The 18,118-nt window shown below is 37.1% G+C and overlaps 1 protein-coding gene across 5 annotated transcripts in view; it reads right to left on the bottom strand.

The window, feature by feature from the left end:
* The window catches only part of LOC141551944 (cadherin-related family member 3-like), a 119,472-nt gene that overhangs the window by 59,974 nt on the left and 41,380 nt on the right, over nt 1–18,118 (bottom strand). For all 5 annotated transcript variants that reach the window (XR_012485024.1, XR_012485025.1, XM_074284202.1 and 2 more), the window contains exon 4: nt 16,400–16,488. Coding sequence is in view for 3 of the 5 variants with exons in the window: in XM_074284202.1 (XP_074140303.1) it covers nt 16,400–16,488 (89 nt within the window). In the remaining 2 variants the exon portion in view is untranslated. The remainder of the gene's footprint in view (nt 1–16,399; nt 16,489–18,118) is intronic.

Genomic DNA, 18,118 nt, shown 5'->3' with positions numbered 1-18,118 from the left:
TAGGCACCCCTGGTTACCAAAAAACACTTTGAGTAATAAATATACAGAGGACAAGTGAGTGTATCCAGAAATTATGACCAAACCCTTAAGGGGTCACTTCATTAAGGAGAAGGAAAGAAGTCTCCCTATTACCTAAAAAAGTATAGAGAAGAGAAGGTAGGAGAAAGAGAAGTCAAAGCAACAACAGCAGGTGTGAAGCTCAGAAACAAGTTACAGAACAAGAAGCCACGGGGGAGATGTGAGCTCCAGAGACTCCTACCTGAGACTGGCCCCCCATTCACACCATATGGTCCTTCTAGGAACATAGTTGTTTTGCATGGTGTAACTCCCATTACAGCAGGAGTTCTTGAGTGTGGATCACAATACAGCATTTTCACTCTTTTTGCTGTTTGCTTACATTTTGTTCTCTTTCTCATTTTTTCCTTTTTCATCTGATTTTTTTTTTGTACAGCATGATATTTGTGGGAATATGTATAGAAAAATTGTACATGTTTAATATATATTAGATTACTTGCTATCTAGGGGAGGGAAGTGGGGGAAAGGGAGGGAAAATTTTAGAACACAGGATTTTTATAAGGGTGAATGTTTGAAAATCATCCATGGATATATTTTAAAAACAAATTCCTTAATTTAAAAAAAAGGAGTTTTTAAAAAAAGTTTTCTTGTGAAAGACAGAAAAAGGGAAGGTGGGAAGAAGGGAGGGAGGGAGCAAGGGAAGGAGGAAGAGAAGGAGGAAGAGAAGGAGGGAGGGAAGGAGGGAGGGAGGGAAGAAGGGAGGGAGGGAAGGAGGGAAGAAGGGAAAGAGGAAAGGAGGAAAGAAGGGAGGAAGGAAAGGAGGAAGAAAGGAAGGGAGGGAGGGAAGGAGAGAGGGAGGGAGGAAGGAAGGAAGGGAGGAAGAAAGGAAGGGAGGGAGGGAGAGAGGGAAGGAGGGAGGGAAGAAGGAAGGAAGGAAGGAAGGAAGGAAGGAAGGAAGGAAGGAAGGAAGGAAGGAAGGAAGGAAGGAAGGAAGGAAGGAAGGAAGGAAGGAAGGAAGGAAGGAAGGAAGGAAGGAAGGAAGGAAGGAAGGAAGGAAGGAAGGAAGGAAGGAAGGAAGGAAGGAAGGAAGGAAGGAAGAGTGCCCTGTACCACCTAAGAGCATGATATTAGATGTGCCCAAATATGGGCCAGGAACAAGACAGAGTTTTTACATAGATACATTGAGGGCACATTTCATAACCACCACCACCATCTTACATGAAGAGTATAATCCATTACTGCAGAAACTTTTAAGACTTTGTCTAGATGGCAATTTTCCAAAAGAAAACAGTATTCAAAAAACTCCTTTTGTTTTTGGCAGAACTTACCAGTTTTGAAAACAAATATTTTTGATGAAAACATTGTGAGAGACAGAAACCATTTATCACATTTAGAAAACATGTCATCTCCCTTATACTTACAATTTAATAGTTTTCTTATAATGTCTCTATAATTTCTATTATCATAAAGCAGGTACAATTTGGGGAGGGGGGATATCTCTCACAAAATCACTAGCTCATACCTTTACCCATAAACCCTGAGAACTTAACGAGGTTATTTTGCTGTCTCCCCAAAACGCCTTCCACTCCTTTGCAAAAAGTCAAGCTTAAAAGGAACATTGAATAAAAAATATGCAAAACAAACACCGAAAGTACTTGTACCCAAAGCCATAAATAGTGTAGAACACTTTCTACTTTTCTTGTCACAAGGACCTAAATCAACTATTAGATTGTAAGCTCCTTGAGGGCAAAGACTTTTTGCTCTTTTTTAGCTTCCTAAAACTGAGCCTGGCACATTGCAACCACTTGATAAATGAAAATGATTGATTAATATGATAATCTTCTTGTAGCATTATCCTGCACAAATATTTATGTGTGGGACAGACATAGCATGGTGTATGGAGGGCTTGGAGGCCACAAGACCTGAATTTGAATTTCTCTCTTTACACTTATTAGCTGAGTGATTTGGGGCAAGTAATTTAATGCCTCTAAACTTCAGTTTTCTTATGTGTAATATGGAATTAGCAACATCTATGATACCTATCCCAGAAACTTGTTGAGAGGCAGGTAAGTAGCATAGATAGTCCCTGGACTCATCAGAAAGAACTGAGTCCAAATCTGATCTCAGACATTTATTAGCTGTATGATTGTGGGACAGTCACTCAACCAGCTTGAATTTTCTCATATATAAATTGGGTATAATAATAGCATCTGCATCACAGGGTTGTAATGAAAATCAAATAAGAAAATATTTGTAATGTACTTAGCACAATGTCTTGCACATAGAAGATATTAAGTGATTTAAAAAATTAAACAATCTATATAAATCATCTTCAAAACCATAAAGCATTAAATCAATGTGTTAGTGTTATGTAAAAAGAATTGAGATCATAATTTTGTGATTCCTGAAGCAAAAATAACTTTTCAGTCTTATATGACAATTAAAAGTATGACTAACATAATAATAAGTATGTAAAAATTTATGCTTTAAATTCTCATTTTTGCACAATATTGGATGAATTTTTAAAGATTAAAGTTAGCAATATCATGGCCAGGGTGCCATAGATGTTATAAACTTGCATGCCATCTTGTGGATGATAGAATCTTGTGGATGATAGAACTAGTTTTATAGTTATAAGGAAAATAAGCCACAAATTCAACATTTACCTAATCTTCATGCTGTTTATTTTTTTTTTTTACTAAAGTGAGGGAGTCGGAGACACTATTTAGTTAATAGGAGTGGAGAGTGGAAATTCCCTTTTTGCTTCAATTATCTGATGATATTTTAAGCTGAGATATTGATGTTGGCAATTTTCTCCTTCCTTTTGCTTGTTCATACAACACTTGAATAACACGTTGGCTATAGCTACGTAAGTCAACTGTCTTCCAAAATACTTTAGTGTTTGACCAAGAGCATTATTTCCAAAACTATTTGTTTGCCTAGGTATAATAAGAAACAATATAAAGTCTTATAATTAATATTAGAAACCAAACTCAAAAAACCTTGTCCTGTGTACCTAAAATGCATCCAACAAAACAGTAAAACAGTATTAAAAAAGTGTGTTACCCAACTGACTATATTCTGTATTCAAAGTATTCAAATGGATCTGCATCTCATCGATTTGTGAGTTCCCTCTCACAGTGGACACTGCAGTTTTTGCATGCCAGCCTATCCTATGGGATTCTTGTCTATGTCCTTAAAGTTCAGCACATGGGACCCCAATCCTTCTTAGTTCTAGTGTCTTACTTTTCTTAATTATCTCCTATTTATCCTATTTAAAATGTTCTTTGCATATATTTGTATGCATTAGGTTATAGTCTTTTGCCACTTTTTGTAATCCCTAAGTTTAGCATAGTGCCTGATTCATAGGAGCTTAATGTTTACTAATTGTTAATTGATTAATTAAGTTTATTGATTAATCTTGAGACCTTGTATAGTGTCCTACTTTGTAAGTCATTGTAGAATTAGCAGTAGATGTCCACTTCTTGCCACATGATCATTCCATTCTGTTTTCCTATCCCACAATTCTCTCTCTCTCTCTTTCAAGTTCTTGTTCTTACTTTTGCTCACACTCTCTCAAAAGTATGTTTAAAATTTTTTTAATTCTTTCCATTTCTCATCTGTTTGTTGTCCTTACATTTTCATCCTTAAATAGATGAATTTATTATCATCTCATGATAGAAAACAAGCTGCATTAGTTTCAAAGTCATTTTCAATTATGTTTTATGGGGAAAACATTATTGAAAGTGACACATGAAACTACATACTTTCCCAAAGAAATTGGTTTTGATTTTATTAGTTTGTCTGCCTTTAAATGGCATCAGAAACTGACATTATTCCAGTGCTTCTGGTTGTTACCAAAAAGACTCATCTATCAGAACTATACAAAGATGGGACTTTGTCCCAGAGCTCTAAATTGAGAAGACTTAGACAGAAATTGCAATAATTCAATAGTATAGAGTCAACAGAGCAACAATTAGTTTTAAAAAGTTCTTCCCTTTCCCTTTCAAATTCACCATATTCTTAATTCCATATATATCCCTAATGAGCCTTATATCACTGTCTCATATCTCTCATTAGCACCCACTGAGTATCTCACACCTCATCCCCCCATCTGAGATGATTCTTGTGTTACTTGTCCCAATTGCAAAAAATCATAACTGTCTTTCTCTTTTTTAAAAATACAGATTGTTTTTGTTTTGTTTTGGGTGGGCAACCAGAGCAAGAGATGTGCCAGAGCCATGGAATGTGGTGATGGTCATATTGCTTAATTAAATTCTTTTTTAGAATAAGTCAAAATGAGAGAGAGAGAGAGAGAGAGAGAGAGAGAGAGAGAGAGAGAGAGAGAGAGAGAGAGAGAGAGAGAGAGAGAGAGAGAGAAACACTACAGATAGGTCTATATAGATGAATCTATTCTCTGATAGCTCATCAACACTAGTCAAATCAATGGTGACACTTTCAGTTAAAAATAATGTTTCAGAAGATCAGAGGGAAGAGATGTCAGAGAAGCATCCAGCTTAACTTCTTCATTTAGAATATGAAGAAACTGAGGCACTGAAAGGCAGAGCCAATTTTTCATACTCACACAGGTGGCAAATAGCAGGGTAAGGAATGGATTCTGGACTCATCTACTTTCTGGTAATCCACTACACCATTTGAACTATCCTAAATCATCTTTAAACTCCCTCAGGTTCTAAATCTATCATCTTATTTTGAAGTCAATGCAATTTGGTGGCTATCGGGTAGAAATAGTGTCTATACAATATAAAAAAATCAGCAGTTTTTTAGTTAAAATTCAGTTCATTTCAGAGTACAGTGTCATAGTGATTAATTAAAGCACCATGGTCAAAATAATATTTTATAGATCAGTTTTGTCTGCCAAATACAAAAAAGAAATGGGTCGTTGCAGAAAGGCTCATTTCACAGAGACATATACAACCATTTGATGTGTTTTTGACCACATTAGAAAGCAAAACCTGCAAATGCAGAAAATGGAGATATGAAAAATGTGGGTGTAGCTGAGAAATAAACTGAGTTCCTTCTCTAGGGTGCACACACTTTAAAACCATCAATAAAAACAAGATCCACAAAAATTCTGAAAGTCATATTTACATGCACTGCTTTCCCATTTAATAGACTCATCTTTTTCCCCCTTTAATGTTTGTTTTACAGATGAGTTATAAACCTCTGAAGAGAAGGGTATATAATTAAAATGCTCAGACCCATAATTATTGGCGCTAATCCCATCTCATTCACTACCATGTAATTGGGAAGGCTTTTGATGATGTATATGACTAATTATTCCTTTTAGAATCTCCAAATACCACATTCTCCTCCCAAACTGATCATTGTCACTCTTCACTCACTGTCTCTGCCCAAAAGAAAATGTTGTTTATACTCATAGAAGATTACATTCATCTCCTGTGGACATTACCTGATTATTACTACACCTGGAGGTGTGGGAGGGATTGAAACTTCCAAGATTGAGGTCTCTTTTCCCTTGATGTGTTATTTTTACATTTTTGGGGGGGTGTCTGTGAAATTTTAGGGAATTATTCTTCACTGGATTTCTTCTTTTAGAATCTGTCCAGCATTGTCAAAATGTTTATTAGTTGATTGGATCCTGAGGCTATTATATTCCCTATAAAAAGCAAATAAAGGTCTTTTTAAAATATTAAATATTAAAATATAATCAAATATCAAAAATAAAATATAATCAATGGCGACTGGCATTCTTAGATATGTCAGAGACTTTGGGGGATGGAGGGGACATTTAACCTTGAAATGAAGAAGCAAAAGCCAGCTTGCTTGACTATTTGGCCTAAGGCACTCATCCCCCTCCAGACTACAAACCTATTCAATAAGGGTCTATTTTAAATGGATTTTAATTAGCTGTTTAGGTTGTAAATCTATGGGGAAATGTCCATTGGGTGAATTAGATTTTCACCTCTGAGAGTTACCATATATGATCTAAGCTTTAGATGGCATTTCAGTACGGATGTCTGAGCTTAAAACTTGGTGTCAGAAATCAGTTCCAATAGAACAGTAATGAACTGAACCAGCTGCACCCAGTGAAAGAACTCTGGGAGATGACCATGAACCACTATATAGAATTCCCAATCTCTCTATTTTTGTCCGCCTGCATTTTGGATTTCCTTCACAGGTTAATTGTACACTGTTTCAAAGTCCGATTCTTTTTGTTCAGCAAAACAACTGTTTGGTCATGTATACATATATTGTATTTAATTTATACTCTAACATATTTAACATGTAATGGTTGACCTGCCATCTGGGGGGGAGGGGAAAAATTGGAACAAATGGTTTGGCAATTGTCAATGTTGTAAAATTACCGATGCAAATATCTGGTAAATAAAAACTATTTTAAAAAAGAAAAAAAAATGGTGTCAGAGTTAAAATTCCTTATCTGATACTGACTTCTTGTGTGACCAAGGACAAATTGTATGGTGTCTCTTGAGACCCAGTTTCTTCTTCTCTAAAATACTTATCTCACTTATCTCACAGTTAAACTTATCTCACAAGGTTCATAAAATCATAGATCTAGATTAGGAAGAGACCTCTGATGTCATCAAGTTCATCACCCTCATTTGACAGATAAGGAAACTGAGGCCCAGGAAGACTCCCCAGGTCATGTAAGTAGGAAATGACATAATCAGTGTAATAAGTATGTTCTAGCTTATTATCTCAAAGCCAAGAAGCCACACTTCCCTTTCAAAGTTGCAGAGGAAAATCAGAGTAGATTAAAGGGGTGTTTCTTCTCTAATCCTAGGAACTCAAGCCCCTCCACAAGTTGTGTTCTTCATTATTACATGCCAGTAACTACACTCCAGTTCCATTTATTCATTTAAAATTAACTGGCTTTCTATAAAAGAATTTTACTTTAAAGATTCAGTAATAACAAAAGGATAAACATTTTCTCCAGCACCTCAGAGGGCTCTCTCTCCCCTCTACCACCTCAGTCCATGGGGGAATGGTCTTAGACTTAGCATGATTTCTACATAGCATTGGTCCCACCAAGTTCATATCCAGAGGCATCATGATTGACAGATGAATCTTTATTTTGGCTACCCCTGGGTCTCAAGATTACTCCCACAAATCAATTCATGTTCCTCAGAACAGCGGTGCAAGTTTAACAGCAAAATTCAGCATTTATTCCAATTTCCAGACTCCTGGAAGCTCCCTTGACCTTTTGAAACTCATAAAGTCAGAGTGTCCAAGTTTATCACCTTCACCTAAAATGGAAAAGAACAAATGGCAAAGCAAAATGACTGAGCCTATTTTCACAAGGCAACATATCAGCCTCAGAGGGAATAAGGTCCAAGAGCTCTCCTCTTACAACACTGTCTCACATCAGACACCATCAGCAAAGGAGGCAAACCAAGAGAGGACCACTAAGGGAATATCAAAAGCCAGCCAAGACCTTTGGAAGATGCTCCCAGTTTGGGCTTCCCAATTAACGCCCATCAAAGAGACTGTTGTTGGTAAACCAGAACCAGTTACAGAAAATTTGCACATTCTCCACCATCTTTCCATCACCTTCCATTACCCATCATTACAACTCTCCTGGGAGCAGCTCCTCATCCTTTTTATGTGGAGACTCATCCACAGAGGCTCTTAACTTGCATACCAACTCTTACTCTATTCAAACTCAAATTTTATGGCTGCAAGTCCGCAGAAAGGTCCACATTTTCCCCACTACACCACACTGCTTCCCAGTTGTGAGGTTCAAATGTGATATAAATGTAAAGTAAGTGCTATGAAGACTGAAAAGAAAAAATTATCAGCCATTATTAATTTATTCAGATCTTTTAAAATTATTAACTGCCTTATTTCTGTCATAGTTAATTTTTAAAATCCACATTCATGATTTCCTTTGCACCATACAATAACCCTGTAGATAAATGATATAATTGGGTGCCATTTATCCTCATACTACAAATGAGGAATCAGCTACTCATAGATGCTAAGAGATTTGCCCAAAAGCCACTGAGTTATTCATCAGAACTGAGATTAAAAACTAAAGAAATCCATCCTACAGAAGTCATGAGTGAATTGATTTTTTTAATGTTCAAATCCAAAGTGTTATATGAACTATATTTCAATCAAAATATTTTGTATTAAAATATTTTCATTCTGGATGTTTAAAAAAATATAATTCAAATCACAATCCTAACAGTCATGACAGTTTCTATACTCGAAACAGTCCAAGACCGTTTTTCAAAGAACTATTAAAGCTGATATTTGGAAACCAGGCTAATAGAGGAAGCCATATTTATTTTCAGCCAGGGCAATTTAAGATTTGAAATCGTACTGAGTACTCAGCCAATACATTGCATTTCAGGTGGATCAATTATTTGTGAGTTATATACACACTATACTCCAATGATTAATTCAAAAAATATGAAGTCTCAGAGAGATGAGGCTTCATTCAAACAATTAGGAAAGGAGTACCAAGGACAAAAGCTTCTCTCTCATTAGTAACAAGTAGCTCTTTTGGCCATTTTCTCCTTTCATTATGAGACAGAGTAGGCAATCAGAGCTTTGTCAAAGGTGCTGATAAGCATGCTAGATTTCTGCATGGATATCTGCAAACCATACTGCTTTTCCTGGTCCATGCACTGTGGAGATTTAAGGGGGTAGGAAGGAGAAGGCAAGCCCTGGAAAAAGAAAAGGAAATTAAGTTGAAAGTCAACAGAGATTAGAAAATGAAATAAAGGGGATACACCATCCCCTCTCCTGAAAAAAAAAACAGTATTCTTCATTCACCCATCTCCCTGAGGACCTGTTTTCTCAAGTGAATTTGCCCCCAAAAGCTAATTATAGCTTGAGATTAAGAAATATTAAGATAGTGGTTAGCTTAGTTAAAAAAGTTCTAGAATCATTCCCCATTTCAGTGAGTATTCTTGAGATGAATAAAATAATTTCTCTCTAGAATCCTTCTTCTCCTTGTCCTTTGTTTAATTGTCACCTTGTCAACCTTAGGCTGCTTAAGTGACACGGTCCCAGGGTCCACCATTTTAGGAATGATTCTCACCATGACTCTCTAAACTCTTTTTTACATCCCACCGTGCTTCTGTTCTTACTGCAAGCAGTCCCTTTCTTTTTTTCTCTTTGTTACAAAGGATGACTCAGGATGGGACAGAAGGCCTTAGAAATAAAGGTAATTAAAAAAAAAAAAAACAAGATAGGAAAATTTAAATTTTTTAAATGAAATCATATTCCTGTTTCAATGCCCTTCAGTGCAATTAATGCATATTTAGCTCTGTTAATGGTCAACCCCGTGGCCTTGCCTCAGTGGTGGCTAAAGGGGATGCTCAGGTCATACAACTTGGAGGCTCACCTGTACTTAATGGAAAGTCCCCAGCCTTAACTCCTAGCTACATAAGCACATCAGTGCCATTGCCTCCTTCCATCTTGAGCTGCAAACATGTGCTTTCTGCATAGTCAGCACATCCTGATAACTCCTTCTAAACCTGGAGATAAATATTCATGGTCTTTCTTCATCTGCCTCTTTAGCTTTCTACCTGTCCTCCATTAATTAGCTTCAGGTTATACAAGTGACCTTAAGGTCCCAGTAAGTCTCAGAGGGACAAGACTTTGGGTCTCCCTTTACAGAGTTAAACAGTCTTTCCCGCTGGGGTGTGGAGACCTGAGCAGCATAACAGAGACCTTTGTGAAAGATATCATTTGGAACAGAAGAACTTGAATCTCATCTTCTTTACCCTAGAAAAAAGGCCAAATGAGCAAGACAAAAGCTGGACATAAGGAACGCTTCTTCAATTAAAAGTCCTACTCTTCAGTTAAAAGTCTTCTATAGCAGGCTGGGAAAGTGAGATGCAAATCAGAATTCTCAATGGTTTATTCTGATTTCAGAGAATCAATATAATTCCAAGTAAGGCTTCCCTAGGCTCCAAGCTGGTCCTCCTGTAACTTCTCCCACCTCCAAACGGGTACAGCCCAAGCATTCCTCCCACACCCCTCATGCCCCTTTACCTTCCTCCCAGCACCCAAATTATTCAAGGTCAGTAGTTAGAAGCCTGCTGGTTTTCCAAGCTCTTTCTCCAACCTGCTCAAGCCAGCCAAGAGACCAGAAGCATTAGGAGACAGTGACACATTTTGCCTCCTCTCTCATCAAAAGCCCCCTTCCATGCTTTCTCACTAGGATCAAAGATTGACAATTGGGAGCTAACTCTGGGAGTAGTAGCGTATTTTAGCACTCAAGTTTCTGAGAAGAAAGTACAAAGAGCGTTCACGTCCCCTCTGAAACTGAGCCCTGGGCTCAGACAAGCATAATTGCTCTCCTGTCTCTTCATTCTGGACCCTCCCAACGTCCTCTCTTATTTTTGAAAACCCAACTTAGAGCAAGCTTGTTACAGCTATGTGATACAGGGCCCTGGCCCCTACCTTTTACCTAATAGATATTTCCATCCTGGGAAAAAAAAGAAGCCACTGGAAACACAAGAAGGGGAACAGTAATAGTTAGCAACCTTGGACAGCACTCCTGATGTCACAGCAAGTCCCTGTCATGCAAGGAAAAATATTTTCTAAATATGAAAATGAGACGGCCAGATGGCTGATTTTAAATCAGGAATTAATAGAGGCTTGACACTGAACAACTTCATTAAACTTCTCCTGGCCTATTTTTTTATCTTTGAAATGGGCATAATAATACTTACCTCCTAGAGTCCTTATGAGGATCAATGCAAAGAACTTTGTTATGTTAAAGTGTTAGGTTGTTTGTGTGTGTGTGTGTGTGTGTGTGTGTGTGTGTAGTTGTTCAGTCATTTTTCAGTTGTGTCCAACTCCCCATTTGGAGTTTTAACTGCAAAGATACTGGAATAGTTTCCCTCTCCAGCTCATTTTACAGATGAGAAAACTGAGGCAAACAGGGTAATTGGCTTGCTCAGGGTCACACAGCCAGTAAGTGTCTGAACTCAGAGTTTCCTGATTCTAAGTCCAGTGTCTCATCCACGGGGCCACTTACTTGTCCTAAACGCTAAGTAGTTGTTCATAGTTAGCTAGCTGTGAGTTTTTATTGTGAATTTCAATAATCAAATAATGCTATAAATGAGCCTAGCTAATTAAGGAAAATTTTAAATAAATCCTTTTGTCAAAAGACCCTTATAATAAAATACATAGACACCTCCAAGATTAGATTATTGGTTGTTTGGATTTTTTTTTAACCATGTTCTTTTCTTTAAACATAGCACACCAATATTTAAATAGCCATCAGCCCCATTTATAAAGCATGTCCCAGTGGAGTTTGCCACACCTGTCAATCCACTCCAGACACTAATCAATCAAAGACAAGAAGTCTAGACTAGAGGGAAAAAACCCAAGTGTCAGATCTATGTGACTGCCATAAGATGATTAAAAATGAAATTTGTCAGTGAACCTTTTTTAGACATCAAAGCCTGTTCCATGAACAAAAAGTTCTTGTCACTAAAAGCCTTGGCAGTGTCAAATGGAACTGAGAAAAATTTAACAGTGAAAATGACAGAGAAAATCTATTACCATCTGCTTTGCTGCTGCATCTGAAGGGGCATGGGACCTTCCTGTTGGACTTACTATTGAAACCTTTTAGTACCTCTTTCCTTCTTTGAAATATGAAATCAAGGGACAGCTAGATGGTGCAGTGGTTAGAGCATTAGTCCTGAAAATCAGGAAGACCTGAGTTCAAATCTGGCCTCAGACACTTAACACTTCCTGGCTGTGTGACCCTGGGCAAGTCACTTAACCCCAATTGCCTCAGGAAAAAAATTAAATTTATAAATGCTTAACCTGTTGTGTTTTTTTTTTTTGTTCCTAAAATCTGGGGCCTAACATATGCCTAAAGTCAATAATTGTTCATACTGACACAGTGCTCTTCTGCAAATTTCTATAACCCTCTCCTCACAACCACCTCATGAAGAATATAGAACTATTACTTCAATGGTGGTGATTTTGTGGTTGATGAGAATAACCATGAGGGACATTTATAGGAAGACTTCAAACTCAGAACACCTCAAATCCAACCTTCTATGGGAGGCATTTCCTAGATATTGTTAGTATCCTCCTCCTGGGATCACCTTTTGTCCACCTCACATGTTTCTGGGAAGTACATAGTCATTTGAATGTCATCTCCCCCATTAGAAGGTAAGATTTTTCTGAATTCTTGTCTGAGATGAGGTGGTGACTCCTTCGCTGAGTTCACTGGTATCTTACCTTGCTATCAACCCCTACTTCCCAAAAGCAACCTCATTGTATCCCAGAATTCTCTGATAGGGACCAGTGTCTTAGTCTGTCTTGCCCATTACAGAACATTGTCCCAGGATCTCTCTCCCCATCAGCTTTATGCCCCAGCATCTATCATATAATTTAATCTATCTTTTAAAAAAATTGAGAAGTGTTTGCCCCAGGTACCAAAACTTAGATTTTTTTTCATGACTTGTAACTAGTTAAACTCTGCTCCTGATGATAAATACTTTTAAAATTATATATGTATATATACATATATACATACATATATATATATTTATATATATATATATATATATATATAAAGATAGATAGATAGATAGATAGATAGATAGATAGATAGATAGATGTACCCTATTGCCCCTCATTACTAAAGTACTGGTCAAAACCGGAACCAAGATGGACGAGACCCTCTCCAACAATGAGATGAGACAAATCAGTTCCAATAGAACAGTAATAAACTGAACCAGCTACACCCAGCAAAAGAACTCTGGGAGACAACTGTGAACCACTACATAGAATTCCCAATCCCTCTATTTTTGTCCACCTACGTTTTTGATTTCCTTCACAGGCTGATTGTACACTATTTCAAAATCCAATTCTTTTTGTGCAGCAAAATAACTGGACACATATACAGATATTGTATTTAACTTACACTTTAACATATTTAACATGTATTGGTCAACCTGCCATCTGGGGGAAGGGGTGGGGAGAAGGAGGGGAAAAGTTGAAACAAAAGGTTTTGCAATTGTCAATGCTGAAAAATTACCCATGCATAAAACTTTTGTAAAAACAAAAAGAAATAAAATTAAAATTTTAAAAAAGGTTTAAAAAAAACTGGAACCAACTAATCATAGAAACTAAATAAAGTCCTAAAGAGAAGAAAAGCATCACTAAGAAACCATACTAAGCTCCTGACTCATAAAATTAGATTAGATGTATTGAGGGGTGATTAAATACAGGCTTTCCTATAGCTCTCATCACCATTGAAGTCATTCCTCATTTAATGAAACTTTAAAGGAACATTTTGATGGCTGAGCCTTCCTATCCACGGACCCATAAGCCAACCCACTTTGGAGTAAAATATAGGGACTCAGACCAGCAGCACTGAGTCAGTAAGAGAAAACCGGGGATGGCCTTCATCTAGCATGAGCTGGGGCCATTAATTGGCTCGCAAACCATTGTGATTGCATGCTGTGTTCCAAGTTTACCTATTTGTCTATGATGCAGTTTTCCTTTGAGAAAAGGGCAAGGGAGTAGATAATTCTCAAGCAAGAACCAGGAAAGCAGTTGAAATGTGACATCTGACTCGCGTGCACATAGATCTGCCTGGTGGCGAGTTCAAAACTATTATCTCGTACATGTTATTTGGTGCAAGACGCATGATTAGGCGACTTAATTATATGTTGTAAAGGAAGCTGTGACCTTTCCAATTCTCTCTTAGATAAGATGTTGAGGTATTGGGAGGAGGGTGAGAAGACTGTGTGGGAGCCTGATAAAATGCTACTGTTTTTTATGTAATTACCAGAGTTATTCAATGCTCTTAAAAAAAATAAAATAAAATAAAAAAGCATTGATGAGGGTTCTAATATTGCTAGCTGTCTCTGGGGGAAAATGTGGAGCCTCAATAAAGGGACATATATCTCTAGGAAAACTATGGGGAAACTATGAATTCTAGCACTCCAATACTAGCTTTGATAATAATATGACTACACAAACAATTTCTCTATTTGTTTCTCAGTTTAGGGAAAACAACACATGCGTAACTGTAACCAGGGGCAGCTGTGTGATACAGTGGATAGAGTGTTAAGACTGGAGTCAGAAAAACTCATCTTCACAAGTTCAAATCCATCTTTGGATGCTTCCTAGCTCTGTGATGCTGGGCAAATCACTTCACCCTGTTTGCCTCAGTTTCCTTATCTGTAAAATGAGCTGGAGAAAGAAATGGGAAACCTCTGTGAGTAAAATCCCAAATGACATCACAAACAGTCCAACATGAGTGAAAAATGACCGAGCCACAGCAATGGAAGAAAGAAATCACTTCCATATTGTTTACCTGCCTTCAGTCATCACCGTACTTTGATAAATACCAGTCTTGAATATTTGTTGTTCTTTTTAATATTATAATATATAATATAATAATAATAATAGCAAATGCTAACAAACTAATGTGATATCCTGGTCTATCCATCTATCATGTAACTAGATAATCAATTGACTGGGGTTCCTTCTACCATTCATTACATTGATAGAAGGAGTTTATGCATTTCTTTAACATCTTTATACTTATTTATTTGCTTGTTGACGTTTCCATTAGATTGTAAGCTTTTTGAGAATAAGTAAGGTTTTTTTAATCTTTTTTTTTGTATCCCCAGTACTTAGCATAGTACTTTGACACAAAGTAGGCATTTAATAAATATTCATTGATCGACTGACTGATGTTCCCTATACTTGTGAAATCATATCACAGATCCAAACCCTCTCTCAATGGACTGGACACCATAAAAAATTCAGAGATAAAGAAAACATTGTATCTGACCACTAGAAAATTATAATCTCATTGAAGATATGAGACAAGTAAACTAAAATGTAAAATAGAACATTGTAGAAGTATATACTATACATGTATTCATTGTGCATTTATACGCTAAGCAAAGTGAAAAATCTGAGAGAGGAAATCTGCCTCCTTTCATGCAGCCGGCAGGATCAGGGTACACTTCAGAAAGGGAGTGACTTTTGATTTCAGTTTTAAAGAATGAGCAATATTAAAAAGAGGGAAATTGAGAGGAAGAGAGCAGTAAGACAGTTCAGGCACTGGGAAAATTGTGAGGGACAGTTGAAAGGAATAAAGGGGGGTATAAGGTCATGAAACAGTAAATAATCCAGTTTTTCTGGAGCATAGAGCAGTGAAGTGACCTCAATTAGAAATGAAAGCAATTAAAGCATATATAAAAGATACCTGTAGATTACAGATTCTTACCCATACACTAATACTGTTCATGATTTATTACATTTTATTTATTTTATTAAATATTTCCCAGTTACATTTTAATCTGATTAGGACAGCATTTGGGAAATTTGTGGAACTCTGTATTTAACATCTCTGGTATAAAGTATGCAAAGAGAAAAAATGAGAAATAAGGCTAAAACACTGGTTGATTCTACAACATGAAGAACCTGGGATTCTAGATGAAGAAATGCAGAAGAACTCAATAAAGAATCATTGAAAGATTTGCTTTTTGTTTGTTTGTTTTGCTGAGGCAATTGGGGTTAAGTGACTTGCCTAGGATCACACGGGCTAGGAGGTGTTAAGTGTCTGAGAACAGATTTGAACTCAGGTCCTCCTGACTCCATTGCATCACCTAGCTGCCCCATTGAAAGTTTTTGAGGGGCAAAGTGATGTACTCGAATCTGTGCCTCAGATAAAATAGCCCAACAGACTATAAAAACTGGATGAGAAGAGGGAGACTAATGGCAAAGAAATACTTTAGGAAGCTATGGAATTAATGGAGGATAATAGTTTTAGCAGTAGACATTGATGGGGGGGCTCTCAGAGACACATACTGCAGAAGTAGAATCAATAGAACTTGGATATGGAAGGTGAAGAAGAGGGAGCAGACAAGAGTTTCCAAGTCCAAGAAATAGGAAAATAGAAAACATGTCATACTAATATAATATCATCCACTGTATTAAATCCACTTTTCTATATTTCAACGTTTAGCTAGACTGCGACTTCTTAACTTATGAGGCAGGGATTGGAGAGATGGGCGAGAAAATGTAGGTATCTGGTCCATTACAAAATCAATCATTAAGATCCCTATGTATTACCGGAATAATTAGTTCTGTCAGAAAACAAAAGCATTTGTGTACAGCCATGATGACAAGAGAGCAGAACAAAAAAGGCTAAGATCTTGTTGCAGAAAGAGCCATCACTATCATTTGAAGCTGTCTATTATACAGAGAATGAAATGTAGCAGAGTTCAGGCAATGTCTGGAGAGTTCAATGATGCTCTGTAATTAAATGGCCCAGAATGATAGTCCTGATTTTCTCCTTCGATTTGTGTGTGGATATAGCCTCAAATGGGAAGGACCAGACCTCACGGCACTTAGTTCAAACAACATAAATTACCTTTAAGACAGAATTCTCCGGGTCCTTGGCTCTCACTCTGTAAATGATGGTGCCCACAGCAGCATCCTCTAGAATATAAATCTCTGTAACTGCCAGGAGAGGTAAAATGTTCAAGCATGAGTCCGGGGTCACAAGCTACTCTAAGTTTAAAAAGCAAAATGACATCCAAGTATGTTTTAGGTAAAGTTAAAGGCATTGTTGACATTCAATAGGGAGCTAGTGTGGTATCTAATGGAAAGACCATTGGATTAAGAGACAGAAGAAAAGGATTCTGGGGCTGACTTTGACATGGATACATCTCTGGGTAAATTTCCTCGTCTTAAAAAAGGGATAAAGATATAGATATGTGTGTATATATGTGTACGTGTGTGTGTGTGTGTAGACACCCTATATGCTTCTGCATTGTGTGTAAATCAAATGAGATAATGCTTGCAAACTTGTTTTACTAACTGGAAAGCATTGTGAAAATGTACAGTATTTAAAATTTACTCTTAACGAGAGAAGAGTGATCCTTTCCCTGAATTCCTCTAATTTTTTGCATTTCTCTTAGGTACTTAATATGTATTCCTGGTTTAGAAAAGCAGCAAGGCACCCTGGGAGCTCTGTTGGTTAGCTAGCTATTTCTCACACATTACAATATTTTCCTGCCTGATATAACAGCACCTCTCCGTGCCATCTTTTCCATTAGAACATTAACTTTTGGAGGTAGGCACTGTCTTAATTGCTAGCATTTAGCTCTCACATAGTAACTGTTTAATAAATGCTTCCTCTGTCTTTAGAAGAGCAGCAGTGGTAAGTGAGTTGGACACAGAGTTTGGATCCCCAACCTGTGGAACCATGGGGAAATCACTTACTATTAAACCTCAGTTCTCTCATCTATAAAATGGGATAATGATACCTTTAACACCTGCCTTATAAGTTTCTTATAAAAGATCAAACGAGTTAATGTATATCTAGTACTTTGTCGACTTTAAAGCACTTATATGAATGTCAGTTATTATTGTTACTTTTACAATGTGTTTAGGTCCTTATCTCCACTGAGAGTGGCAAGGACCAGGAGGGCAAAAACTCATTCAAAAACTTTGTATCCTCTTCAGTACTTAACTGGGAACTTTATATAGTGCGTGCTCAAAAAATATCTGCTGAATTAATTATGGAAAGTTTCCCTTTTCCCATCCTTAAAAACTCTTCATTTTATCCTATCATCTCTGTTATGTGCTGTCTCTTAGTTAAAAATGAATTCTTTTGATCAATTTTGATGGACGGGGCTTTTCTCAACAATGAGATGAGTCAGGCCAGTTCCAATGATCTTGTGATAGAGAGAGCCATCTGCACCCACAGAGAGGACTGTGGGGACTGAGTGTCAACAGAGCATTTTCACTCTTTTTGTTGTTGTTTGCTTGCCTTTTTTTCTTCCCCATTTTTTTCTTTTTGATCTGATTTTTCTTGTGCAGCAAGATAATTGTATAAACATGTATGCATATGTTGGATTTAACATATACTTTACAAGGTTTAACATATATTGGATTACTTGCCATCTAGGAGATGGGATGAGGGAAAAGGGGGGATTAGAACACAAGGTTTTTGCAGGGGTCAGTGCTGAATTATCCTTGCATATGTTTTGAAAATAAAAAGCTTTAATTTAAAAAAATGAAGTCTGACAATGCATGCAAAATTGATAGAGTCCCCTCCACTAGGCACTTTTACTTTCTTTTTCTC

Source organism: Sminthopsis crassicaudata, chromosome 1 (assembly GCF_048593235.1).
Source record: "Sminthopsis crassicaudata isolate SCR6 chromosome 1, ASM4859323v1, whole genome shotgun sequence".
In the NCBI taxonomy this organism is placed as follows: Eukaryota; Metazoa; Chordata; class Mammalia; order Dasyuromorphia; family Dasyuridae; genus Sminthopsis; species Sminthopsis crassicaudata.
The sequence above is the reverse complement of the archived record's forward strand: the minus strand, read 5'-3'. Positions and strand labels throughout refer to the sequence as shown.